The sequence below is a fragment of the Myxine glutinosa genome, chromosome 3 (assembly GCF_964187855.1).
Source record: "Myxine glutinosa chromosome 3, kmMyxGlut1.1, whole genome shotgun sequence".
NCBI classification, from domain to species: Eukaryota; Metazoa; Chordata; class Myxini; order Myxiniformes; family Myxinidae; genus Myxine; species Myxine glutinosa.
In genome coordinates, this window is record NC_136263.1 from 136,535,765 (window position 1) to 136,556,171 (window position 20,407).

The 20,407-nt window shown below is 48.1% G+C and overlaps 2 protein-coding genes across 3 annotated transcripts in view; one reads left to right on the plus strand and one right to left on the minus strand.

Moving 5' to 3' along the window:
- Positions 1-20,407, minus strand: part of LOC137424159 (coiled-coil domain-containing protein 149) — a 144,982-nt gene that overhangs the window by 109,475 nt on the left and 15,100 nt on the right. The window contains exon 1 of one of the 2 annotated variants that reach the window (XM_078774594.1): positions 5,505-5,525. The exons of the other annotated variant lie outside the window; for it this stretch is intronic. The gene's annotated coding sequence lies outside the window, so the exon portion shown is untranslated. Of the gene's footprint in view, positions 1-5,504; positions 5,526-20,407 lie in introns of those variants that run through there. 2 annotated transcript variants of the gene reach the window in all.
- LOC137423183 (rhotekin) overlaps positions 6,091-20,407 on the plus strand; it is a 90,425-nt gene continuing 76,108 nt past the window's right edge. The window contains exon 1 of the mRNA XM_068110068.2: positions 6,091-6,321. Coding sequence (XP_067966169.2) covers positions 6,124-6,321 — 198 coding nt within the window. The 5' untranslated portion in view covers positions 6,091-6,123. The remainder of the gene's footprint in view (positions 6,322-20,407) is intronic.

Sequence of the window (20,407 nt, forward strand, 5' to 3'; positions counted from 1 at the left end):
GACTTGAAATTTGAATAGGATTTTCATATCAGCTAACTGAATTCAACCACCAACTATTTTTGAGATCAGCATAGGCCAAAAGGTCAACATTGGTGAGAGGTCAACCACTTTTTTCAAATTGCTAAAATCTTCAATTTTTATCCGATAGACTGGAAATTTGAATAGGATTTTCATATCAGGTTAGTGAAACCAACCACCAACTATTTTTGAGGTCAACATAGACCAAAAGGTCAACATAGGTCAAATTTCTAAAATCCTCAATTTTCATATGATTAACTTAAACTTTGAAGACGATTTGCATATCAGGTCACTGAATTCAACCACTAATTAGTTTTGAGGTCAAAAGGATGCTCTACTGAGCCGCTCTACTGAGTGCCATTCTACTTTGTTCTGTTTTGTCATTTATCGCTCTATGATTGATTTTTCATTTGTCTGTCTGTCTGCACAGAATAAATATTATTTTCTCTGCAACCGTTGATCCAATTGACCGGAAATTTTCACCATAAGTGCACCTCCTCCTGTAGAATCTTTTAATAATAATTATGACATCATAGGTCATGTGGTAGGGCGCCATCTTGGAAAAACCAAAAAAACTGCACCTCTATATCTCCGAAAGCGCTGCATAGAAAAAATGAGACGTGGCTCATTATAAAGAACTCTCCATGGGGAATAACATATGTTAATGATGATGTCATAGGTGCCTCAATTATGACGTCATAATTCGACAAGTACAAAACTTCATCCGATCAAGATGAATTTTGTTTCTCTGCAACCATTGGTCCGATTGACAGGAAATTTTTACCATAGGTGTGCCTCCTGTATACGTTTTTAATAATTATGACGTCGTAGGGCACGTGGTACAATGGTACATGCGCCATCTTAGAAAAACTTTGCACCTCCATAATCTCCGAAAGTACTGCATAGAAAAATTGAGACGTGGCTCATTGCAAATAACTCTTCATGGGGAATAACATATGTTAATGAAGATGTCATAGGTTTTTTTTTTTTTTTTTTTTGTATACAAGATCGAGGCTCGTGAAAGAGCGAACATTAATCACACAGAAAGACAAACAGTCACACAAAACAAATAACATCGGGAGCGGTAGACAAGATGGGGAGAGAGGGGGAAGGACACAAACACAACATTTGAGAGCAGGGACCGAGAGACATGGAGACATCGAGAGAACTGTGGGAGGGAGAGGGCTTTGGGGGGAAGGCATGGGAAGGGGGGGGGGGGGGAGAGGTATAAAACATATGGACACTGCCAAGACTTCCAGGAAAGAAGTTGGAATTTCAAACAAGGTGGATCTGGGGTGAATTAGTGGGGGTAGAAAAGATCAAGGTTTTGGATGGGGGAAGATAAGAGATGGTGGTGAACAGCTGTTTTGAAGACCTGGAGGGAGGAGTGTGATTGAAGTGAGTGTGGGAGTTTGTTCCAGAGGCGGGAGAAAAGAGGAATGAAAGAGTGAAGGTGAGCAGAGAGCCGAGATTTCGGCAGTTTAACCATCAGAGGGTGGCTGGCAGATCTTGTGCGACCTGTAGGAATATTTGGGGGACAGAGCACAGAGAGAGCTGGGGGAGCAAGGCCGGAGAGGAGTCGGTAGAAGACAGAAAGACCACCTACCTGCCTGCGGTGAGTGAGTGAAAGGCCCTCAGAGATAGCTTCATCGCGGGAGATTCCAATGATTCTGAAAGCTTTGGATTCAACAGCGTGAAGCCGAGCCAGGTGTGAGGCAGGAGCACCAGCCCATAGGGGAGAACAGTATTCCATTGAGCTGCGGATGAAAGCCTTGTATGTGGTGAGGAGCTCAGGTGTGCCTAGGAAGGACTTCGCACGACGGAGGATGCCCAGTCGGCGACTGGCTTTGGAGGCCAGCTTGGAAATGTGGTTTTCCCAAGAAAGATCATGGCAGATGGTGAGACCCAAAAGCTTGAGCGACAGAACTTCTTGGAGAGGATTGTTGAGAAAGTAGATGGGAGGGTTGTCCAGTCGATCTTTTCGGAGAGACATAGTAAGAGTGTGAGATTTGTCAGGATTGAAAGACATGTTCCACATGTTTGACCAGTCTGTGATTTTGTCCAGGTCTTCAGTGAGTGAGGAGGCTGCAGACTGCCGATCTGAGGGAAGAGGAATGGAGCGGCAGAGAGTGGAGTCATCAGCAAAGAGATACAGAGGATTTTCCAGAGAGTCGGAGAGATCATTGATAAAGACCAGAAAAAGCACAGGGCCCAGCACACTGCCTTGGGGAACTCCAGCCTGAACGGGAAGGGGAGATGAGAGAAATCCATTCAGGGCCACATGTTGACTACGACCAGAGAGGAAGTCCGCAAGCCATGCATGGAGATTTCCATGGATACCATAGGAGGAGAGTTTGGTGAGCAGAGCTGGGTGCCAGACCGTATCGAAGGCACGTGATATGTCAAGGGAGACAGCTCTGATTTCCTGTTTGGCATTGAGGACCTCCATCCATTGTTGAGACAGCAGAAGCAGCATGTCCAGAGTAGAGTGACCTGGTCTGAAACCAAATTGATGATCAGAGATCAAGCCATTGGAGAAGAGGAAAGATTTCATATCCGAAGCAATGATGGATTCCATGACTTTGCTGATAATTGGGAGCAGGCTGATTGGTCTGTAGTTGCAAGGATCTGTTTTTGCACCTTTTTTGTGTAAAGCGGTAATGTTTGCTGATTTCCAGGATGCTGGCAGATGACCTTGAGCAAAAGATAGGGTGAAAAGAACAGAGAGAGGGTGAGATAGAGCGGCAGAGCAGGATTTTAGGACCCGTGGGCTGATGCCATCTGGTCCAGTTGCAGAATCAGAGTCGAGGTTTGACAAAAACTCCTCCACCTTGTCAGGAGAGAAGGTCACAGAGTCCAGGAGCAGTTTGGTTCGACTGGGAAAGGTGAGAACAGAGAGAGATGGGTTTGGGACTAAGGATTTTGAGGCAAACACAGAGTTGAGGCATTCAGCTTTGTCACGTGCGATGTCAACTGTGTGGCCATTTGAGGTAAGGGAGGGGATGGAGGAGGAACAAACACCAGAAACGGATTTGACCAGACGCCACCAGGATTTGGAGGAAGGAGACAGGTTTGAGAGTTCATTCTTGAGTGAGGAGAGATAGTGCTTCCTGGCACTCCTGAGGGTAGACACACACTTGTTCCGAGCTTGGTGGAAGGAACTGAGATTTCCTTCAGTTGGATTAGCCTTCCAAGAGGCAAAGGCAAGTTGTTTCAGGGCAACTGCCTCACCACAAGATTCAGTGTACCATGGACGGGAGGAAGGGTAAGACAACTGAAGGCGAGATGGGATAAATCTGTGCATGAGAGAGATCAGTTTGCTTTGGAAGAATTCCCAGGAAGAATTGATGTCAGAGGCAGTGGAGATGGGAGACCAATCCAGACGATTGATGGCTGCTTGAAGACCGTCCCAGTCGGCCTGAGTGAAATGCCAGACTCGTCGACGCTGAGGAGGCTCTCTGAGAATGGCCAGAGAGATGTCCACTTTGACAAGCACATGATCAGAAGAACCGATTGGAGCAGAAGAAGAGCAGCAGACATTAGCAGGGAAGTTGGTCATAACCAAGTCTAGAAGAGAAGATACTCCATTGGCTGAGATCCGGGTCGGGAAATTGACAGATTGTGTCAATCCCAGTGAGTCACAGAAGTCCTTTGCTGAAGTGCCATGACTGGTGAGAGAGGAACCCACACCCAACCAGGTGGCATGATGACAATTGAAGTCACCACATATGAGGAAGAGAGAGTTGGGATGAGTGGATAGAAGTTGGTCCATGTTGTCAGACAGTGAAATGTAGATGGAGTCATCACTGTTTGGGGGACGGTACAGAACACATATGAACAAAAGGTGGGAGCGGAGAGGAAGCCGTAGCCAGAGGTACTCCTGGGGGTGAGGAGGAGAGAGGGCAGTGCAAGGAGAGTGAGGAAGAGAGTTTTTGATAAAGATAGCCACCCCACCACCAGGCCGAGGCTCAGGTCTATCATACCGGAGGAGGGAGTAACCAGGAAGAGATATTAAGGAATCAGAGACATCTTGAAGGAGGAAAGTCTCTGTTAAGCAGATCAAGTCTGGATTGTCAGAAGCAACCTGTATGGAGAGATCAGTCAGGTTTGAGCGAAGGCCCCGGATGTTTGAGGTCCATACCGTTAATGAAGAGAGAGGGGGAGCATCGGGTACAGGACAGGGGAGGCGAGGAGTAGGGTAAGATGAAGGATGAGAGGGGGAGGTAGGGAGAGCAGTTGTTAGTGTGTCAGCGATTGCAGAAGAGTTCCAAGAAAGGGAAGGATGAGGAGGATGAAAGGTTTGAAGGTGAAGGGATGAGGCACAGTGAGGGGTTGTTTGAGGGGGGGGCAGAGGAAAGAAGAAGGTTGGGGGGGGGTGGAGGTATGAGATAGAAGGGAGACGAAGTGGGGAGGAGGCAGCTTTGAGGAGGAGGGGAGAGGAGGGAGAATTGGAGAGGAATGGTATGGGGGGAGATTTGAATGGGAGGGGTTGGGGGGGAGTTTTGAAGGGGAGGAGTGAGGGGGGAGTTTAGGAGGGGAAGGGCAAGGGGGGAGTTCAGGAGTGGAAGGGCAAGGGGGGAGTTCAGGAGTGGATGGGTAGGGGGGGAGTTTAAGAGTGGCGGGGCAAGGGGGGAGTTTAGGAGTGTAGGTGCAAGGGGAGGGATTTGGATGGGAGGGGCAAGAGGGGAGTTTAGAAAGTGGATGATTAATGAAAGACGAACATTGAAAACAAATTGGGTTTGTTGTGATTTTCAAGTTAGCAATCCGGTTCAGAATGATTAAGGAGGGATGGGATGAATGTGAATTTAGACCATGTAGTGAGGGAGACGTATAAGATATTGAATTTCTTTTTTTTGAGGTGGAATGAGTTGGAGAGGAAATTGAGAAAAGCCTTTTAAATAGGAAGAAAAACAGCGTGTTGTAAAATACCACTGAGTAAAACACTGAAGGGGAAAGGTTATACATATTTAAATAATATTTAAACAGAACCGTGAACAATCTTATGTGCACAAAAATAGCAACGGGGGGAGAGCCGAGAGGGACCACCACGAGTCACGTGAAGGGCAAACGGTGGATGATGCAAACGGAGGTTCCTCCATTATGACGTCATAATTCAACAAGTACAAAAGTTCATTCGATCAAGATGAAATTTATTGAGCGTAATCTATGTATTTATTAGTGGAGAAAAAAATAAATAATGATGACGTCATCGGTCACGTGGTTCGGCCGCCGTATTTGTTTTAACACTAAAACCTTTTTAAAAAACCCAATAAAAACACGTCCTGGTGAAGGTCTACAAACTCTGATTGCTCTTTCTTGTTAGAATTTGTACAAATTGTTGAAAAAAAAAATTTAATGACCCTTTTCTATATATGGAAGTTCATTCTGCTATTTTCTACAAGAGACCCATACAAGAGTCATTTCTACAAGAGTCATCTACAAGAGACCCATAGCTCGGCAAAATACGAGGAGTGCATGGACCTTACCGAGCCTGGTGTTAGTTTAACGGTGAAGGTGGCTGGCTTAAGATCATAGGGTCCTGAGTTTGAGCCCCTTCAACACCAGATGGGTTAATTCAGGCTGTCATCTTTCCGAGGTTGGCAAAATGAATACCAGCGTACACTCGAGCAGGTAACAGGGGCACCGCATCAGTAGCACAGCTGCGCCTCCAGAAAATGACGCAACCAGCAGTCACAGGCTGCATACGAACAGAACCACCAAACAAACACCTTACTAAAGTTGATCACATGATGTCATGCCGGAAGAATTGGGTCCAACAGAGATGGAATCTCGCGGTTGCCTGTGCGATTCAAACTTCCCTTTAACGGCAATAATGGACCGTGCAAACTAAATTGGGGGGACAGGCGATAAGAGTCGTCGAGAAGCGCTAATGTGTAATATATTTATATTTAATTTAATTGGAAGTTAAGCTTTAATATCATTATTTTATATTGAATTAGTACACTTTGACGTGGATAATATACAAATATTTCATATACAAAGCGAACAAACAAGCCGAGATGTATGGAAGGTCGTACTGCGTATACCCACCGGGGGAATTATGGTTGGATCCAAGCTGCGCCACGCCCACGTCACGCCTAGGCGATGGAGAGCACAAAGCGCCGTCTCGATGCAGGTGACCCTTCAGGTGAAGATGCAGACCGTACGACGGAATGGAATGCAGGAAGAGTACCTTTACGCAGAAACGTTGGTTCCAGAGCTACGGTGGCGAGAGGATCGGCTTTGGAGATGGAGATTAAGCGGCGAAGGATCCGAGAAAGCGCCCTCATCCTGTCCCAGGAGGTGAATGGAGACTTTTCCTTGTGGACAAAGTTCGGAATTGTTGTTTATAGTCATGTGCTTAACCCTCCCTCATATTGAATGGAAAACAGTGAAGTGATGATGGCGTTTTGATGATTATGTGAAGTGATGATGGCGCTTTGATGATTATGTGAAGTGATGATGATGTGGAGTGATGATGGCTTTTTGATGATGATGTGGAGTGATGATGGCTTTTTGAAGATGATGTGGAGTGATGATGGCTTTTTGATGATTATGTGGAATGATGATGGCTTTTTGATGATGATGTGGAGTGATGATGGCTTTTTGATGATTATGTGAAGTGATGATGGCTTTTTGATGATGATGTGAGGTGATGATGGCTTTTTGATGATTATGTGAAGTGATGATGATGTGAAGTGATGATGGCTTTTTGATGATGATGTGAAGTGATGATGGCTTTTTGATGATTATGTGAAGTGATGATGGCTTTTTGATGATGATGTGGAGTGATGATGGCTTTTTGATGATGATGTGAAGTGATGATGGCTTTTTGATGATTATGTGAATTGATGATGCCTTTTTGATGATGATGTGAAGTCATGATGGCTTTTTGATGATGATGTGAAGTGATGATGGCTTTTTGATGATTATGTGAAGTGATGATGGCTTTTTGATGATGATGTGGAGTGATGATGGCTTTTTGATGATGATGTGGAGTGATGATGGCTTTTTAATGATGATGTGGAGTGATTATGGCTTTTGATGATGATGTGAAGTGATTATGGCTTTTTGATGATGATGTGGAGTGATGATGGCTTTTTGATGATTATGTGAAATGATGATAGCTTTTTGATGATGATGTGTAGTGATGATGGCTTTATGATGATGATGTGAAGTGATGATGGCTTTTTGATGATTGTGTGAAGTGATGATGGCTTTTTGATGATGATGTGAAGTGATGATGGCTTTTTGATGATGATGTGGAGTGATGATGGCTTTTTGATGATTATGTGAAATGATGATGGCTTTTTGATGATGATGTGGAGTGATGGCTTTTTGATGATTATGTGAAATGATGATAGCTTTTTGATGATGATGTGAAGTGATGATGGCTTTTTGATGATTATGTGAAATGATGATGGGTTTTTGATGATGATGTGGAGTGATGATGGCTTTTTGATGATTATGTGACGTGATGATGGCTTTTTGATGATGATGTGAAGTGATGATGGCTTTTTGATGATGATGTGGAGTGATGATGGCTTTTTGATGATGATGTGAAGTGATGATGGCGTTTTGATGATTATGTGGAGTGATGATGGCTTTTTGATGATTATGTGAAGTGATGATGGCTTTTTGATGATAATAATACATTTATTTTATATCGCGCTTTTCAAGAAGCCCAAAGACGCTTTGTGAAGTGATGATGGCTTTTTGATGACGATGTGAAGTGATGATGCCTTTTTGATGATGATGTGAAGTGGTGATGCCTTTCTGATGATTATGTGAAGTGATGGATGGCTTTTTGATGATGATGTGGAGTGATGATGGCTTTTTGATGATTATGTGAAATGATGATGGCTTTTTGATGATGATGTGGAGTGATGGCTTTTTGATGATTATGTGAAATGATGATAGCTTTTTGATGATGATGTGAAGTGATGATGGCTTTTTGATGATTATGTGAAATGATGATGGGTTTTTGATGATGATGTGGAGTGATGATGGCTTTTTGATGATTATGTGATGTGATGATGGCTTTTTGATGATGATGTGAAGTGATGATGGCTTTTTGATGATGATGTGGAGTGATGATGGCTTTTTGATGATGATGTGAAGTGATGATGGCTTTTTGATGATTATGTGAAATGATGATAGCTTTTTGATGATGATGTGTAGTGATGATGGCTTTATGATGATGATGTGAAGTGATGATGGCTTTTTGATGATTGTGTGAAGTGATGATGGCTTTTTGATGATGATGTGAAGTGATGATGGCTTTTTGATGATGATGTGGAGTGATGATGGCTTTTTGATGATTATGTGAAATGATGATGGCTTTTTGATGATGATGTGGAGTGATGGCTTTTTGATGATTATGTGAAATGATGATAGCTTTTTGATGATGATGTGAAGTGATGATGGCTTTTTGATGATTATGTGAAATGATGATGGGTTTTTGATGATGATGTGGAGTGATGATGGCTTTTTGATGATTATGTGACGTGATGATGGCTTTTTGATGATGATGTGAAGTGATGATGGCTTTTTGATGATGATGTGGAGTGATGATGGCTTTTTGATGATGATGTGAAGTGATGATGGCGTTTTGATGATTATGTGGAGTGATGATGGCTTTTTGATGATTATGTGAAGTGATGATGGCTTTTTGATGATAATAATACATTTATTTTATATCGCGCTTTTCAAGAAGCCCAAAGACGCTTTGTGAAGTGATGATGGCTTTTTGATGATGATGTGAAGTGATGATGCCTTTTTGATGATGATGTGAAGTGGTGATGCCTTTCTGATGATTATGTGAAGTGATGGATGGCTTTTTGATGATGATGTGAAGTGATGATGCCTTTTTGATGCTGATATGGAGTGATGATGGCTTTTTGATGATGATGATGATGTGGAATTATGATGATGCCACAGTTACTGCTATCTTGTTCGTATGGATTCCTCATTCGACCTCTAGAGGTACGACTTGTGCATTTTCATCTTAACCTGTTCGTTTTTTTTCTTCACATGTCTGCATCATTGCTGGAGAGTGCAGGTCGTGCTGGGCCCCGTTAAGTTACAGTACAGTAGGAACATCTGTTAAGTTACAGTACAATCTAGCCAAGTGAGGGTACCAGTGATTGAACTCGCCTACTTGTAACAAAAGACACCCACCGTGGGATCTTTAACACACTCCAATATTGATGCCAACATACGCAGCTTATCCATCCCAGGGATGGCACACTTTGTGATGTAAACACTCTGATTCAAGGTTCTAGTCGTTTCTGGAATATAACCCACACCAGAGACAGTTCAAAGGAAAGTACACTCACTACCTCTTCACTGTCTTGTCAGGAGAACTTGTTACCTTCACCCACTGAAGGTGGACAGAGGTTGTTTTCACTCCTGTCTGTGTGTTTGTGAACAGGATATCTCAAAAAGTTGTGGACGGATTCAGACGAAATTTGGTGGAGATGCTGGGTATGTGACAAGGACGAAATGATTAGATTTTGGTGAAGATCCGGATTCGGATCCGAGAGTTTTTAAAAGTGATTCTTCAACATTGAGATTATATGGCCAAAAACTATATATAACAAAGTATAAACCTCCTCCTCCCAACTCTGTTCATCTTTGCTCTTCCTACCCATTCCGAACCCCAATCTCCTGTCCTCCCCTCTCCCCTCTCCCTCTCCCTCTTGCTCATAAAAGCAAAAGCACTTTCTTACATCAATCACACATTCTTACATCAGATAGATAGACAGACAGACAATACAAAATTGCATTACACAGACATTACTCAAGAGCATTCTTACAACAGACAGACTATCTGGCAGACAGATAGATGATAGACACAGACAGATATATGGATAAGATAGACAGACATACAGATAAATAGATAGATGAAAAATCACTCAGAGTGATACTTGGCAAAAGAGAACAAAGTAGAATGGCACTTGGTAGAGCATCCTTTTGACCTCACAAATAATTGGTGGTTGAATTTTGTGACCTGATATGCAAATCGCCTTCAAATTAAGTTAATCGGATGAAAATTGACAATTTTAGAGATTTGGGAGAAGTGGTTGACCTTAGGCATATATTGACCTTTTGGCCTATTTTGATCTCAAAAATAGTTTGTTGTTGAATTCAGTTAGCTGATATGAAAATTCCATTCAAATTTCAAGTCAATCGGGTGAAAATTGAGGATTTTAGAAATCTGGCCGATGTTGCCATTTTGGCCTATGTTGACCTCAAACGTAGTTGGGGGTTGAATTCAGTGACTAGGTATGCAAATCGTCTTCAAATTAAGTTAATCGAATGAAAATTGACAATTTTAGAAATTTGTCCTATGTTGACCTCAAAAATAGTTGGGGGTTGGTTTCAGAAACCTGATATGAAAATCCTATTCGGATTTCAAGTAAATCGGATGAAAATTGAGGATTTTAGAAATTTGAAATGGTTGTTGACCTTTGGGCTATGTGACCTATGCTGATCTAAAAAAAAATAGATGGTGGTTGAATTCAGCTCGCTGATATGAAAATTCTATAAAACTTTTTGGCCGAAAGTATAAAACACATGGACACTGCTGGAACTTCCAGGAAAGAAAAAAGTCGGTATTTCAAAAAAAAAAGTGGATTTGGGGTGAATTAACGGGGGTAGAAGAGATCAAGGTTTTGGATGGGGGAAGATAAGAGATGGTGGTGAACAGCTGTTTTAAAGACCTGGCGGGAGGAGTGGGATTGAAGAGAGTGAGGGAGTTTGTTCCAGAGGTGGGAGTAAAGAGTAGTGAAGGTGAGCAGAGAGTCTTGATTTTGGCAGTTTAACCAAAAGAGGGTTGCTGGCAGATCTTGTGCAACCTGTATGAATATTTGGGGGACAGAGCACAGATAGAGCTGGGGGAGCTAGCCCGGATAGGAGTCGGTAGAAGACAGGAAGACCATCTACCTGCCTGCGGTGAGTGAGTGAAAGGCCCTCGGAGTTGGCTTCATCGCGGGAGATTCCAATGATTCTGAAAGCTTTGGTTTCAACAGCGTGAAGCCGAGCTAGGTGTGAGGCAGGAGCACCAGCCCAGAGGGGAGAGCAGTATTTCAATTGAGCTACAGATGAAAGCCTTGCATGTGGTGAGGAGCTCAGGTGTGCCAAGGAAGGACTTCGCACGACGGAGGATGCCCAGTCGGTGACTGGCTTTGGAGGCCAGATTGGAAATGTGGTTTTCCCAGGAAAGATCATGGCAGCTAGTGAGACCCAAAAGCTTGAGTGACAGAACTTCTTGGAGAGGATTATTCAGAAAGTAGATGGGAGGGTTGTCCAGTCGGTCTTTTCGGAGAGACATAGTAAGAGTGTGAGATTTGTCAGGATTGAAAGACATGTTTCATTTGTTTGCCCAGTCTGTGATTTTGTCCAGGTCTGCAGAGAGTGAGGAGGCTGCAGACTGCCGGTCTGAGATATGAGGAATGGAGCGGCAGAGTGTGGAGTATTCAGCATAAAGATACAGAGGATTTTCAAGAGAGTCAGAGAGATCATTGATGAAGACCAGAAAAAGCGCAGGGCCCAGCACACTGACTTGAGGAACTCCGGCCTGAACAGGAAGGGGAGATGAGAGAAACCCATTCAGGGCCACACGTTGATTACGACCAGAGAGGAAGTCCGCAAGCCATGCGTAGAGATTTCCATTTTTTTTTCTTTGATTTTTTTTTTTTTTTTTGCCAAGTAATAAACAGACACATAGACAGACATACAGATAGGTAGATACACACACAGATAAACTACATGACCAAAAGTATACGGACACCCCTTCTAATTCGTGGATTCGGCTGTTTCAGCCACACCCATTGCCGACAGGTATATATAATCAAGCACACAGTCATGCAATCTCCATAGACAAACATTGGCAGTAGAATGGGCCATACTGAAGAGCTCAGCGACTTTCAACGTGGCACCATCATGGGATGCAACCTTTCCGACAAGTCAGTTTGTCAACCTTCTGCCCTGCTAGAGCTGCCCTGGTCAACTGTAAGTGCTGGTGTTGTGAAGTGGAAACGTCTTGGAGCTACAACAGCTCAACCGCGAAGTGGTGGGCCACACAAGCTCACAGAACGGGACAGCCGAGTGCTGAAGCGCATTGCATGTAAAAATCGTATGTCCTTGGTTGCAACACTCACTACCAAGTTCCAAACTGCCTCTGGAAGCAACGTCAGCACAACAACTGTTCATCAGGAGCTTCATGAAATGGGTTTCCATTGCCGAGCAGCCACACACAAGCCTAGGATCACCGTGCGCAATGCCAAGCGTTGGCTGGAGTGGTGTAAAGCTCGCCGACATTTGACTCTGGAGCAGGGGAAACACGTTCTCTGGGGTGATGAATCATGCTTCACCATCTGGCAGTCCGACGAATATGGGTTTGGCGGATGCCAGGATAACGCTACCTGCCCGAATGCATTGTGCCAACTGTAAAGTTTGGTGGAGGAGGAATAGTGGTCTTGGGCTGTATTTTATGGTTCGGGCTAGGCCTTAGTTCTAGTGAAGGGAAATATAAACGCTACAGCATACAATGACATTCTAGATGATTGTGTGCATCCGACTTTGTGGCAACAGTTTGTGGAAGGCCCTTTCCTGTTTCAGCATTACAATGCCCCCGTGCACAAAGCGAAGTCCATACAGAAATGGTTTGTCGAGATCGGTGTGGAAGAACTTGACTGGCCTGCACAGAGCCCTGACCTCAACCCCATCGAACACATTTGGGATGAATTGGAACGTCGACTGCGAGCCAGGCCTAATCGCCAAACATCAGTGCCCGACCTCACTAATGCCCTTGTGGCTGAATGGAAGCAAATCCCCGCAGCAATGTTCCAACATCTAGTGTAAAGCCTTCCTAGAAGAGTAGAGGCTGTTATAGCAGCAAAGGGGGGGGGACTAACTCCATATTAATGCCCATGATTTTGGATTGAGATGTTCGACGAGCACATACTTTTGGACATGTAGTGTAGATATGACAGAGACGACACATATAGATAGACAAATACATATATGTAGACAGTCACGCACAGACAAATAGATATATAGATGGCCAAACACATATAGATAGACATACACACACACCGATAGACACACACACACACACAAACACACGCTTATACACACACCGAATCGATAGACAGACACACCAAGAGATAGATAGTCAGACAAACATGCACCGATAGATTGGCAGACAGACACATAGATAGACACACACAGATAAATACACAGGCACACACACACAGATAGATAAAGAGATGCACACACACACACACACACACACACACACACACACACACACACACACACACACACACACACACACACACACACACACACACACACACACACACACACGAATGAAAAGAAAGTAAAAGCATTGGCAAGGAATCTGAAGTTCCGTTTAGAGTACACACACTCATCCCTTAGCCGTTTAGCCTGGGTTTGAATCCCAACCCAGCTATAAACTGTAATCCAGGTATTTCACAGGCAGGGTGATTCATCAGTCGCTGTGCCACCCATCGAATGGACGTTAAGCCTGGTGTCCCGTCTGCTATCATTAGTTGGTGGATGTTAAAGATCCCATGGTGTCTTTCGCCAATAGAGGTTTATTATCACCAGCATCCTACTCAAATTATAAATTCCTGCCCTGACTAACTGTTGGGAAGGCAATGGCAATCCACCCAGTATCACACTTGCCAAGCAGCCAATAATAATTTCCCTTTTGTGGGCAAAGAAAGCCAGTTTGATTAGAAAACGGACATGTTACGCTTCACACAAAATGGACGCCTGTTCGGTGGATATAAAATGGCTTCTAGTTGCAAGTTGTCACGACTTGTATATAGAGAATCTAGTTCTGTTTGTAGGAGAATACATTTGTTTCCAACAGAATGAAGTTTTGTCGTTGACTTAAATGGACGAAAAGGAAGTTATTCGTTGGACGGAATAATTTGTGGTCATAAGATTATTTTTTTTAACTTCCGGTGGGTATGCATACAAGCGACACTTAGACTATACACCACCTGTGAAAAGTGTTTCCACTCATACAAGGCATTGATAAAACATCCTTCTGCACACCTCACATGTACATAAAAAGATAGCGCAAGAAACAGTAAGGAGTCTCAGGTTCTGTTTTTGAGGAAAGATCGTTTCAAATGGAGTGTGGAATCTTTATGGAGTTTTTGATACGTATGTAGTGTAGCGGTTGCCGCTGAGCATACACAATCGCCTTACACCTGCCGAAGACGCAACCAGGGAGCGATCACTGTACCGGGCTCGCCCAGACCTCCCGGAGACGCTCAGTCTCGCCTTCCCCGGGCATGTCCAGACTCGCCTTTCCCGGGCTCGCCCAGAGACGCCCAGTCTCGCCTTTCCCAGGCATGTCCAGACTTGCCTTTCCCGGGCTCGCCCAGACCGCCCGGAGACACTCAGTCTCGCCTTTCCCGGGCATGTCCAGACTTGCCTTTCCCGGGCTTGCCCAGGCTGCCCGGGCACGCCCACTCTCGCCGTGTTTGATTGCATATATATATATTGCTGCCCGATAAACGGGCTTTTCAGAGTACCCGAGTTTGGTTTTGCTGAATAAAGAAACTCGGACGAATTCCCGTCTTTTGTCGCGTCAATCCTTTCAACTCGCGTTGGAGCACAGCTCCTTCATTGGTGACCCCCGACATGGACACGGCAGTTGCCCTTAAACTGCCTACCTTCTGGGAGGCTCACGTGGCAGTTTGGTTCGCCCAGGCGGACTCCCAGTTTGCCCTGCGAGGCATTACCGCCGACGACACCCGCTTCCAACATGTGGTAGCGGCACTCGGCTCCGCCACCGCGGCCCGCGCCCTGGGCCTCCTCCAGCACCCGCCAGCCGCTGACAAGTATGGCGCAATCAAGACGCTCCTCCTCGACGCATTCGCGCTCTCACCGGCAGAACGCGCACGACGCCTGCTCGACCTGCCCGAGCTCGGCGACACGCGCCCGTCCGAGCGAATGGACTACATGCTCTCGCTGCTCGGTGAGCACTCCCCGGATTTTCTTTTCCGAGAGCTGTTCCTCCGCCAGCTGCCTAGCCAGGTATGCTTCGCCCTGGCAGGCACGCAGATCACGGATCCCCGCGCCCTCGCCAGGGAAGCCGACAAGATCTCCTCGGCAGGCCAGCACATCGGGGCGGCTACCTGGAGCCCGCCGCCATCTGAGGCGACGCCCATGGCGCCCGAGCGCCCGGTGCGGTTGGAGGCCGAACTGCCGGTGCAACTGGCGGCCGCCATGCCGCGCCGACCGCTTCCAACACAACGGCCGGGGCCTCCACCTGACCAGGCGTGGTATTATTACCACGCCAGGTTCGGACACAAGGCTCGGACATGCCGACCCCCGTGCACTTTCGGCAAGTCGGGAAACGGCCGGGCCGGCGTTCATTACCAGCCATGAGCGCCGGCCACTCGGGCAACTTGCTTTTCATCAAGGACAAAGCGTCCGGGCGGCGTTTCCTTTGTGACACCGGCGCCCAACTGAGCGTCATACCCGCCTCCGAGCAGGACAGGCAGACCGCCGTTTGCGGTCCCTCCTTGGTCACTGCCAACGGATCGGCCATCCGCACCTTCGGCCCGTGCAACGTCACCCTCTGCTTCGGCAACCAGCGCTTTAATTGGACCTTTGTGACGGCGAGCATGCCCATGGCTTTGCTAGGCGCCGACTTCCTCTGCACACACGGGCTGCTGGTCGACATCAAACGGCGTCGCCTTGTCAACGCCGAGACTTTCAGCTCCCTGGCATGCACGATGAGCAGCTCCGCGCCGACCGAACTAGCATGCGCCCTCTCGGCGGCGAACGAGTTCGCTCGCCTGCTCACAGAGTTCCCGGCCCTCACGCGGCCGACGTTTTCGGCCGTCGCAGTGAAACATGGTATCGAGCACCACATACCAACTATGGGCCCGCCGGTCTATGCCAGAGCCCGCCGCCTCAACCCGGCCAAGCTCGCCATGGCAAAAGCCGAGTTCGACGCGTTGGAGCACCTCGGCATCGTGCGGCGCTCCGATAGCGCGTGGGCCTCGCCACTGCACATCGTGCTGAAGCCGGGGGGCGGCTTGCGCCCATGTGGCGACTACCGCCGCCTCAACGACGTTACCACCCCCGACAGGTATCCGGTCCCGCACATCCAGGACTTTTCCGCCCGTTTGGCGGGGCGGGTCATTTTCTCGAAAGTTGACCTAATACGGGGATACCACCAGGTACCTGTCAGGCCGGCCGACGTCCTAAAAACGGCCGTCATCACGCCGCTCGGCCTGTTCGAATTCCTGAGAATGCCGTTTGGCCTCAAGAACGCGGCCCAGGTGTTCCAACGCTTGATGGACGGTGTGCTGCGCGACCTGCCGTTCCTCTTCATCGACCTGGACGACATCCTCGTCGCCAGGACGTCCCGGGCCGAGCACCTCCTCCACCTCCGAACACTGTTCGGGCGCCTCAGCGAGCACGGCTTAATCGTCAACCCGGCCAAATGCCACTTCGGCACGACGGCCGTTGACTTTTTGGGCCACCACATCACCAGAAACGGGGCCGTGCCGCTGCCAATCAAGGTCGAGGCCATCACCGAGTTCCCGCGTCCCCGCTCCATCAAGGCCCTGCAGGAGTTCCTCGGCATGGTGAATTTCTACCACCGTTTCGTGGCCCGCGCTGCTCAGCTCATGCGGCCCCTTTACGAAGCCCTCCAGGGCAAGCCGGGCAAGCATGACGTCGTCTGGTCCGCAGCCATGGACGCAGCATTCACAGGCGCAAAGCTGGCCCTCGCCGACGCAACGCTGCTGGCTCACCCGGTGCTCGACGCTCCCATCGCCCTCACTACGGACGCCTCCGACTACGCAGTGGGCGCTGTACACGAACAATGGGTGAATGGGGTTTGGCAGCCACTCGCTTTTTTTTAGCCGGCAACTCCGGCCGAACGAGCTAAACTATAGCACATTTGACCGCGAGCTCCTCGGTCTATACCTGGCCGTTTGCCATTTCCGCGACCTCCTGGAGGGCCGCCCGTTCACGGCTTTCGTCGACCACAAGCCGTTGGTTTACGCGATGGCCAAAGTCACAGAGCCGTGGTCGGCCCGCCAGCAGCGCCACCTCTCCACCGTGTCGGAATTTACCACGGACATCCGACACGTCGCCGGAAAAGACAACGCCGTGGCCGACTGTCTTTCTCGGGCCAGCGCGAACGCGGTCCACCTCGGCGTGGACTTCGCGCTTATGGCGGCTGACCAGACCACTGACACCACGGTGCAAGCCCTCCGGGCGGCGGACACGGGCCTCCACCTGGCCGACGTCCCCATTCGCGGACACTGTCCTGCTCTGCGACGTCTCCCAAGGCCAGCCTCGCCCCGTCGTGCCCATTACCTGGCAGCGCCGCGTTTTCGCCTCCCTCCACGGCCTTTCCCACCCGGGCCGGAAAGCTTCCCAGAAGCTGGTGTCGGCGCGTTTCGTCTGGCACAGACTTCGACGGGACGTCCGTGATTGGGCCAATGCCTGCACGGCCTGCCAGCGGGCCAAGGTCCACCGCCACACCCAGGCCCCGCTGGCACCTTTCACCGTGCCCGAACGGCGTTTCGACCACGTCAACGTGGACCTGGTGGGCCCCCTTCCCCCATCACGAGGTTTCACACACCTGCTCACCATGGTGGACAGGACCACCAGGTGGCCGGAGGCCGTTCCCCTCGTTTCCACCACCACCACCGACGTGGCGCAGGCTTTCATCGCCACCTGGGTCGCCCGCTTCGGCGCACCGGCGGACATCTTTTCGGACCGCGGTCCGCAGTTCGCCTCCGAGCTGTGGGGCGCGGTCGCCTGCAACCTGGGGGTCAAGCTCCACCATACCACGGCCTACCACCCCCAAGCCAATGGGTTGTGTGAGCGTTTTCACCGCTCCATGAAGGCCGCGCTCATGGCTGGCTTTCAGGACGGCAGTTGGGCCGACCGGCTGCCGTGGGTCCTTTTGGGCCTCCGCACGGCCCCCAAGGAGGACCTCCAGGCGTCCACCGCCGAGCTCGTCTACGGCCAGCTGCTACGCGTCCCGGGCGAGTTCGTGCCCGACACTACCAGTCCCTGGTCCGCAGCTCGCCAGCGCTCGGACCTCCAGGAGGCCGCCCGACGGTTTGCCCCCGTGCCAATGTCCCGCCATGGTGGCCCCCAGTCCTACGTCCCCCCGGCGCTTCGCACAGCGGAGTACGTTTTTGTGCGTCATGACGCACACCGGGGGCCACTCCGGCCGCCGTACGACGGACCCTTCCGGGTCCTGCGACGGGATGACAAGTCTTTCATCATCGACGTCGGCGGCAGGTCGGACCGGATTTCGGTGGACCGCCTCAAGCCGGCGCACGTGGACGTCGACCAACCACCACGGTTGGCCCTTCCTCCGCCACGAGGCCGCCCCCCGTCCACGGTCCCCCCGCTCGACCACCCACCACCACACCGGACCCCTCCCCCCCCCCACGACCCTCCAGGGGTCGCTTCGGCCGGGTCATCAGGACCCCCCTTAAATTGACCCTGCCGGTGCAAGTCGATTCTGGGGGGGCACGTGTAGCGGTTGCCGCTGAGCATACACAATTGCCTTACACCTGCCGAAGACGCAACCAGGGAGCGATCACTGTACTGGGCTCACCCAGACCGCCCGGAGACGCTCAGTCTCGCCTTTTCCGGGCATGTCCAGACTTGCCTTTCCCGGGCTCGCCCAGGCCGCCCGGGCACGCCCACTCTCGCCGTGTTTGATTGCATATATATATTGCTGCCCGATAAACGGGCTTTTCAGAGTACCCGAGTTTGGTTTTGCTGAATAAAGAAACTCGGACGAATTCCCGTCTTTTGTCGCGTCAATCCTTTCAACTCACGTAGGAGCACAGCTCCTTCAGTAGTATATATCTTTTGACAGAATATTAGTAAATCACTGTTAAGACTGCCAATGTTTCTCAATGAAAGGTAATTAGACATTGACAGAATTGTTTTTCTAATTCTGGTATGGTAGCGAACCAGCCACACTGAGATTATACACCATCCGTGAAACTTTGTACTTCCACTCACACAGGGCATTCTCAGTGCATTCTTCTGTACGTCTCATATTAATGAAAATGAAAATATAGTGGAAGCATTAGTAAAGAGTCCCCAGTTTCCTTTTGCAAGATAACTGGTTGGTAAGTGAATTCAAAATTGTTCTCTCCCCCCCCCCCCCCCCCCAAGATTTTTCTTTAAAACATAATAAAAAATTAACTGGTAAGACTGATAAGGTTGCTCAGTGAAATAAATTGATGGAAATGTAATGATATGTTGACAGAATTGACTGGATAGGTTGAGGTTTTCATTTTTGAGAGAAAAGCTTTTTTTTGTAATTTCTGGTACGGTACATGTATGAATCAATGACTGAGTAAATACATCACATGCACAACAAAAATGCAAATAATTTGGAAATGCATGAATTTTGATATTTATAAACCTCCCCCTGCACTGTAAGGACCCGAGAGCTCTTAAATGATGTATAGTTCAGCACTGTAAGTGCTGTGGTTACGACGTTTACCCCGATCAGACACATTCGGGCAACTTGCATTTGTATATATATATACTGTATATGTAGATATATTGCTACTTGCACAACAAGCACATTAGGAAGCATCAGTGTAATTTTACAGCGGTTTCACGACTATTCAAAGACAATGGACAAATCACCAGAGGAAGTGGGATGTGAACCTTGGATCCTCGAGCGGAATCACATTCACTGATCACTCACATGGCCAATCAATGGCCAACCAACCAAACATGATCACTCACATGGCCAACCAAACAGGCCAATCAATTTGCTTGGCACAACTTTCACAGAAAACTTTGCATCAACAGTTTCCTCGTTTAAAATGAGATTTGATTGTTTTGACAGGACTGCCATCAGTAGCAAAGGGGCTGCCAAGGATAGCCTAGAGGTATTCATACTCACCTTTCAGTTGGTTAGACTGTGTTTGAATCTTGACGCAGTTGTATACTGTCCCCATTGTGCTTCATATGCAGGGTGAGGCCTAAATGTATGCACCATCCCTCGGAAAGACATTAAGCTGGAGGATCAGTCTGCCAGTACTGGTTGTCCGTGGACCTAAAATATCCCAGGGTGTCCTTCTCGAAGAATAGGGGAGTTACGCCAGCACTTTGGCTAAATTCCAAATTCCTCCAAACTTCAGTCTAATGTCAGGCACAGCTAGCTGGTTTTGAAAAACTTGGGCCAAAATCATTCCACAGCTGATCTGATCCCACAATGAGGTTGGAATAATTGGGGTGTAGTCGTAGTAGCAGCAGCAGCATTGAGGAGCTTGCTCAAAATTGCTCAATATAAATATCAAATCCAATGCATTGTGGAGGTTTTTTT